The sequence below is a fragment of the Leishmania donovani genome, chromosome 26 (genome assembly GCF_000227135.1).
Source record: "Leishmania donovani BPK282A1 complete genome, chromosome 26".
NCBI classification, from domain to species: Eukaryota; Euglenozoa; class Kinetoplastea; order Trypanosomatida; family Trypanosomatidae; genus Leishmania; species Leishmania donovani.
In genome coordinates this window covers 34,313-42,583 of record NC_018253.1, presented here as the reverse complement: position 1 = coordinate 42,583, position 8,271 = coordinate 34,313, and the positions used below count along the sequence as shown (strand labels likewise).

At 54.3% G+C, this 8,271-nt stretch overlaps 1 protein-coding gene across 1 annotated transcript; it reads left to right on the top strand.

Moving 5' to 3' along the window:
- Positions 1–5,723: 5,723 nt before the first annotated feature.
- Positions 5,724–6,596, top strand: LDBPK_260140 (nuclear lim interactor-interacting factor-like protein; the record flags this gene model as incomplete). Its single annotated transcript, XM_003861555.1, has 1 exon — positions 5,724–6,596. The coding sequence occupies one exon, from the start codon at positions 5,724–5,726 to the stop codon at positions 6,594–6,596; it is 873 nt and encodes a 290-aa protein (XP_003861603.1).
- Between the last annotated feature and the right edge of the window lie 1,675 nt (positions 6,597–8,271).

Sequence of the window (8,271 nt, the reverse complement as noted above, 5' to 3'; positions counted from 1 at the left end):
CCGCTCTTCCGATCTGCCAGCGCGTGAGGATCACGGACAACCAGATGATCAAGGACAAGTACAACAACGCGGACATCGTGTGCGCGGAGGATATGGTGAACCAGATCTACACCTGTGGCAAGCACTTCCGCACGGTGACGCACGGCATGTGGCCCTTCAAGCTGGCCCCTCCGGCCGGCGGCATGCGCCAGAAGCGCCGTCACTTCGTGGAAGGTGGCGACTATGGTAACCGCGACACCTTGATCAACCGCTTCCTCGCCCGCATGATCTGAGCAGCCGCACGTTCTCCTCAGGTGAGCGCGCTCGACTGACGGATTGACGCTTCTGTGCCATCCTCCCTCGTTTTGCATTTCCTTCTTTTGTGTTTCTCATTTTGTCGTACATCGTCTTCATACAACGTTCTAATGCAGGATCGCAGTGGCGTCTCCGCCTTTTTCCTCGGTGCCATCCGAGGGATATCAAACGCGCAGGTGCGTGTGTGCGTCTCTGTCTCTCTCTCTCTACGGCAGAGTCGAGGAGCTGTGATGGCTGCTGGATCGCGGAAGGGCTCGTTGCGCATGGAGCATCATTGGTGGCTTTTGCACATGCTGCTTCTCATGAGCAGAAGGCAGCAGCTATGCGTGTGTGTCGGCTCGATGTACACGGCGGCAAAGGCTTGAACCTCCCACCCCCTACACACACGCACAGACTCAGACGCCAAACTCTCTCTAATCCTTCGTCTCCGATTTTCTATGCGCTTCTACTGCATAATTCTCCCCGCGTCGGCCATGACAACCCCAATACATGGGGGTGTCTCTTCAGTGACTCCTCGTGCCTTTCTACTCATCGTCGAGCCCTTAGCCTGCTGCGCGCGTTCGATGTGGTATGATGCGCCTCTGCATGAGTCCATTTTTCGCACGTCTCTTTCTTTTCGACACACTTAGTACAGCGTCAAAGCCGGACAGGATGGAATACACACATCAGCAAGGAAACACGCTTGGCAACGAACAGGCACACAGACGCATCGTCGCTTTCATCTTTTGTTGCCGTTTTAATCATCTTGCGTCTTTTTCATGTTTCGCTGACCTCGCTGCTCTCTGGCGCTTGACGCGCACGCACGCCTCACCCCGACCCTCGTCTACGCACTGAAACCACCGACCTCAGGCGAACACTCCAACCTTCCTCTCTCCACTAACCCTCGCCCGTAGCCGCCACCATACTTCACAAGAGCGGCTCCGACGAATTTTCCAGCGCTCATTGCGTCTGTGTTCGCTCCTGAAGAGAAAGCAGCCCCTCTCCCCTCCCCTCCCGGGGTATAGAAGCTCGTTCAGTTTTGCATGTGTGGTGCAGTGCGTATACATGCAGCTGCGAGGCGCATAACACAGAGCGTAAACCTGTGTTCTTCGACCCTCACACCGGCATCCTGTCTTTTGTTGCCCTTCCCTCCCTTTCTTCTTTTGTCGCCCTTTCCCTCTTCGATAAAGTTGCCTCGTCTTTTCACATGTCACCTCCAATGCGTGCAGTGGGAACGACAGAAACAAGACGTTGCCAAAGGGGGCGGGAGAGGCGCGGAGGGGCGCAAGAGGACTTTTCACCTCTCTTCTGTTTTCTCCGCCCTCTTTTCGCGTTCGTGAACCACCGCATCCTGCGGCACCTCTTTGCGAGTGCTTCCGCACCTCTTACGCTTTTTGGTTCTGTTGCGCTTCACCATCTCTACGGGGCTGCACATCTTCGCCATCTCCCTTACCTCCACATTCCGTCGTCCTATAATCTGTACATGTTCATCTATATATATATATATACCTTTTTGCTTTTCCTTTGCCCTCTACCATTTCGCCGATCGCTGCCCTCGCACTGTCTCTCTGTTTCTCCTCTGACTCTCGCGGACGCTGCCTTCTTTCCTCATCTCCCTCCCCCAAGATCACCGTTTCGCTCCCCTTTCCGTCTTCCCTCCTACCATGAAGTGGGCAACTGCGCTGTACTGAAGAATCAGATGGTCACGTTTAGCGGCGCGTTCCCTTTTACAGTGGTTGACGGGGAACTGTCGCCGCCGCTGCGGTTTTTTTTTGCCCCCCCCCCCCCTGTGGGCCTGCTTGGGTGTTTCGTTTGATCACTTTTTGTATTTGGGCCGCAAGTGGCGTATTCCCGTTATGGGCGTCGTCTCTATGCTCTGCCGGCGCGCTCCTCGCTTAAAGCGTCTGTGTGGGCGGAGGAACGAGCGGTGTGCGGGCGCCCGCCTCTTGTAGTTTCGTCTCCACTTCTTTCCTACGTGTGCATTCCTGTTTTCGCTGTGTGCATCCGCCGACACACCGACTCACCCATGCACCCCTCCCTCCCTCTGCTCACATCAGCTGTTTATCCTGTTTTTGCTGCCCTTTTCGGCTACCATTTTCGTCCACTTTGATGGGTTAGGGAAGTGCCGCGGCCTTATAAAAAATCAACAGCACTCTCTGTGTGTGTGCAACCATCGGCCTCCCCACTCCTCTACAGCGCTGCCTCCCTCTTCCCCATCCGCTCTACCTCCCATTTACGCACGAAGCATCTGTTGCGCTGCTCTTTTCTGTTGCCTCGCGTTCTTCAGACACTTCTCTTTTTTTTTTCTGTTAGCTTTTCGTCGTCGTTTGTCACTTGTCTTTCTCTCGTCAATGCCCCTCCCCCCTTGCTTCTGGCCCTCTTTGCGTGTGTGTATGCCTAGGGCACAGGCTCTGTATGGGCTTCTCCATACTCCCGACTACGACCCACCCCTCGCGCTGCGCTCGCCAGCGTCAGTGTCCCTACTCCTTTACGTGCCTCAACGGACAACATCGCCACAGCTCCCGCTACCTCCCTCGCTCTCTCTCTCATTCTGTGCAGTTCCTTTTTCGTTTTTTTTTTTAATACTTGCAATGTGCCCGTCACGTGATATGGTCACCAGACGACCGGTCTTCGCGTCCCGTGAGCCACGGCGCGGAACGGGGGACTGGATGCTGGGTGAACGCGTAGTGCACGGAAGGGCATCACCTACGGGTAATAGCGGTTTCTTCCTCTCCGTATTCTTTGTGCGAGACTGAGCAGCGAATTTTCTAACCCCCCTGACGACTGGATTATGAGGGCAAACAAATTGGCATAATCCCCGCGTGAAGAGGTACGTGGCATGCGGTGAAAGCGATGGCTCTGCTGTACTGCTACTGTCTCCTCTCTGTCCACAAGACCGCAAGACTCGCTCTGCTTCCCTTCGCGAATTTTTCTCTCTGTTTTTGCCCTCCCCACCACACCTCCGCCGCCTCGCGTAGGTGGCTAGCCTCTAACTGACCAATTAGTGAGTTTGACTCCCCAGAACACAAACAAGGACACCTACTACACCAAAGCCCTGGAGGATATCTCCGCGGACACCCACGAGAAACGGCATCACCCAAATGGGGGTGAAGGCTGTGGATGCCTTCCCTTGCCATGGGAAGCTGCCTCTCTTCCCGCAAACCCCTCGCTCACGCTTCTCTCGTTTCCCCTTTTGTCTCTCCATTTCAGCTGAAGAGTCTCTGAGGAAGAGCTCGTGTGCTTAGATTGTAATTCTTTTCTTTTTCTTGGGCTGCGACGTGTTCACGGCCTTGCTGCTTCCACCTCTCTCCACAACAGCTGCTGCCGCTTGGGCTTCTTTCCATCCGCTGTCCTCTCCCCCGAAAACGGAGTTTTGGGCACGGGCACAAGAGCTCACACATCACACGCAGGCACGCATACACAGAAAGCGGGAGTACATGCAAAACAAAACAAAACCCACGCAAACATATATAACCGTATACAGAAGAAAAAGATATATACTTTGGAAGTCACAGAACGAATATACCGCGCAGCACGGACAAATCTTAGTACGCTTCGCTTCCCCAGGAATTATCTCGAGACCTGCGTGTTGCGCACTTCTTCTCTCCTGCCCGTTTTTTTTTTCGTTTCACTTGACCTCGTAAGGTGGGTTGTTTTCCCTTGGCTTTACTCTTGCCGTTTCTTGCACTGTCTTCCGTTTTACTTCCTTCTGTCATCACCGCTCTGCCACCAACGTTTGGTTGTTCCTTTCGTGACCTTTCGTCGCCGCATTGTGTGCCCTTGGTTTCTCTCTCCTCGGTGTTACCTCCCTTCCGCGGTCGCTCTCGTTGTTCTCACTTGTTCCCCATACGCTGTTTCGTCCTTCGATTTTGTTTCTCTCGGTTTTGATTTGGTGTTGGTTTCGCTTCTCCGTGGACGCGCACAGACCTACGCAAACCCGCACGCGCATAGGGAGACGGTTGTGTCTTCCCTTCTTTCTTCCTGCTCCTCCTTCTATTCCCTTTGACGGTTCTTCTTCATCTCTTTGCTCGCTCTATACACCTCATCATCGGTGCATCCAACGCTTCCGCGTAAGTTGCATACGGAGTTACTCGACACCCCACACCCTTAAGACGGACAGAAATACATATACATATATATATATATATATAGGACCACCGTCGTTCTCTTCTTTTTCCTCTATCTTCTTCAGCGGCACAAAAAAGACATCGACGCGCGCGCGTTTGCTGTGCTCCTCCTTTTGTGTCTCGCTGCGCCGCGTGGCACACACACACGCACACTAACGAAAAGAAAAAACCCGCTGGTGTTTCTTTTTTTGTACATTTCTCTTTCAGTCTTCTGCTACACTCCTCCGCCCTTCCTTTTTTCCTTCCCCGCTCATACCCGCTCTTCCGCCCTCCTTCCCCTTCTTTTCTCTAAGTGACTCTGACTGGCTATCCTATTTGGAACTAACGACTGTCATAAAGCGCTGCAACGGCACCACTCCCTCTCCTCCTCCCCCTCTTTCCATCGTCGTCTTTTGTGTGCGTGTGTGCTTTTTTCTTCCTCCCTCTTTCTCTGCTTCCTAGTGCATCGTTATAACGCCGTTTTTTTTTTTGTTCATTCGCTTCATCTCTTTACTGCCGCCGTACCGTCACGGATATCTGGGCGCTTTTTTTCTCTCAGTTTGCCTTGTGCAATTGAAAGGCGTCGCGGTGACGTTGTGGCGAGTGGTGCGTGTAGGTGAGCAAGCGCCCTAAGGCGAGCCAGGGCGATCGCTCTCTTTTTATATTCTGCAACGTTCTTCCGCCGTCGAGGAGGCGCTGCGCACCGAGCTGATCATCTGCTCGCCCACCGCACACCTGTCCCGCTTCCCATTTCACTTCTCTGGACACCTGCACTGCCCACTCGTCGCTTCGTCGCCATCAATTTTCGTGCTCGGTTGCTCGATCGTGCCACCGACATCGTCTCATTCTCTTCCTGCTTTGCTCGGTCTATCTCTTTCTTCTCGTGCGTGTCTGTTCGGAGCTCGCCCTCCCCCTCTCTTTTCCCTGTTCCTCTGTCTCTGCGTGTTGTCAACGTGACTTCCTTCTCCTCTTTTCTCTGTTGCTGTTGCCCTATTCTCCTTTCCTTCCCCTCATTGTACGTGTTTCTCTCTCTCTGGCCACACTTCCCCTCTTGGTGCGGAGCGGAACCTTTCTTTGTTGTTGTCATATTCGTGTGATCGACTTCCGTCTTGCGTCGCGGCTACTGCACACCCTCTATACCCTCCTCCTACACGGTGGCTTGTTAGGCGCGCCAGCCGCATCATCACACGCATCATTGTGGCACCTTTTGATTGAGGTGTCTGTGCATCAGTCGCGCCACGGCCGTGGCTCCATTTTCGCGCGTGTTCTTCTTGCGCCGCACTTCTGTGTGTCTGTGTGCACGCGCTCTCTCCCGCAGGTCGCACCTTCCCCCCTCTTACGAAGATGTCTTCGGCGCACAAACCAACGACGCAGGAGGCGATCAACTTCTTCAAGCAGTATCGAGAGAAGTTCCAGCGTAGTAGCAGCGGGGGCAATTGGCCTAGTCAAAATAGTGTCAATGCATCTCCCCAACAGAACATTGTGACGCAGGTGCAGCAGGTGGACGTGGTGCCTGACTCGACAACCCGCAGCATTATTCCGATGAACCGCCGAAATGGGACGACGACCACGCGGCTCGATTTGCTTCGCAAGTCGCCCACGAACTGCTCGCCGTGCTTGGTTCAAGAAGTTGAGATTAAGCCGCTGCTGCCGCCTCTGCCCTTTGCCTCCGTGCCGAAGGTGACGTTAGTGCTGGACGTGGATGAGACGCTGGTGCACTCCACCTTTCAGCCAAGTTCGGATGTCGTGTACGACAAGGTGCTGCTCGTGGCATCGGAAGGGAAGACGTACACTGTCAGCGTCAAGTACCGGCCCTACCTGGAGGACTTTTTGCGCTTTGTGAGCCGTCGCTTCGAAGTAGTCATTTTCACTGCTAGCATGCGCGCCTACTGTGACAAACTCATGGACGAAATTGATCCGCACGGTATTCTGGGCAACTTGCGTCTATTCCGCGAGCATTGTACCTTCTGCGAGCGCTCTTACGTCAAGGATCTCCACCGACTCGGTCGCGATCTTCGGAGAGTTGTCATTCTCGACAACAGCCCAGCCGCCTACTCGTTTCAGCAGCGTAACGCCATTCCCATCAAGACGTGGATCAACGACCCGAAAGACCGCGAGCTGTTCTTACTGCTCCCGCTTCTTGACAGACTCGCGATGTGCGACTCCGTGTACAGCGAGCTTGATCCGTACAACGCGAGGGGATGGGACTACCTGTGAGGTACATTCGACAGCTCATATGCGTGCGTTCTCCGCCCGTCGTTCACACTATTGCATCACCGTTCGGTGTCCGCAGCGTTGTCGAAGCGCTTCTCCATGTCCGCACGTGCCATTTCTCTCTCTGTGATAAACTGCGTAGGAGTGCTTGTTTTCGCCTGCAGCGCGCCCGTCTTTCTGAGGCGGCCTCTTTTCCTCGTCTTTCCTGCTTTTGCGTGACTTTGCTGTGCGTGTGATTTATACTTCCTGCCCGTTCGGCGCTGAAATTAACAGCAACAGGAGCCCGCCGAGTTCTGCATTTCCTTTTCTCGTGTTCTCTTTTCAGAGCGCTGCTGTTCCACCGCTGGCTGCATGTATATGAGGCGCTCTGTGTCACTAATGAGAGCTTCTCTCCTCTCCTCTCTGTAGACGTGTGCCGACACCTCTCACTTCTGCTCTCCTTGCATGTGCGGTGCTTCTTGCTGGTATTGCGGGAAGTAGTTTACACGGCATGATTACATGCGTCGTTGATGTCTGTGGCTTCGCTCGCGTGCACATCTGAGTGCGTGCGTGCGCGAGAGACGCAGAAGTTTGATCGTTTTTCGTGTTTTTCGTTTCCCTCTATCGCCTAATACTCGATCGGCTAGATGCGATGTGTGAAGATGCCACTTTGCTTGCCCCCCTCCCCCCCCCACCCTCCCTCCCCTGTTTTTTCTTGACGTTGAGCGCCTAGGCAGTGTGCATGTGAGCGTCAAGCTGCGGTGGCGAGCGAATGACTAAGTCGCTTCCCAATCGTCTTCACTGGTGCGTGTCTTCTCTCTGCGTTCCCCTCTTTTACTTTGTTTGTATGCTGTGCCTCGTACCGTTCGCCTTCTCCGCCCTCCCCCCCGTATGCATGTGTGTATGTCTATCGGTCGCTTCGCGGAAGGGAAAGGGGAGACGGATGCCGCACTCCGCTCCTCCACTTCAAATGGCATTTTCGCCTCCTCCGCTTCTGCCCGCTCGTTCATCGCGTCTTCCTTGCCGAGCTCCATCCTCCCCTATCCGCTCTCTTCCTTTTTGGACGTGCTTTGTGCCGGGAGGTGAGAGCACGGGGAGCGATAGACGCACATGAACGCATGCGCGCACATGTATACACTTGCACACACACGCACACACAACCCCACTCACACATACAGACAGCACCAGACATCTTTGTTTCCGTGAACCAGCCATAACATTGTTTTCCACTCAGGGGCCTCTTCTCTTCATCATCCGCCTCGTGCTCGCTGCGCGTCACGCAAAGCAGTCCTCCTCAACTGACGTCACTAATCGGAAACGGCGCACATGTAGACATCAGGAGATGCATGTTTCGATGCGCAAGAGCGTTTTGTTTCGCTTCGTGCTCTTCCCCGGCTTTTCTCTGCGAACATCTCTTTTTTCGGTTGTTGTTTCCTCCTCGTTGCCGCCCTCTTTTTTTCCTTTTTTTTCTCGAATTTCATGGCTTCCTCTCCACTTGCCCCCTCCGCCCCCCCACTCCCCACCCCTCTCACTCGTGCGCTGGCGCGCCCCTGTTCTCTTCTGCCTCGCCGACATCTTTCTTTTTTCTCGCGGTGGCTTTCGTGCATTACGACGATGGTGGGTGGGTGTACAGTCGCCCACTGTGGGCGGTATAAACAGGGTCCGGTGCTCGCACTCTCTGTGCGGGAGAAGCCAGTCG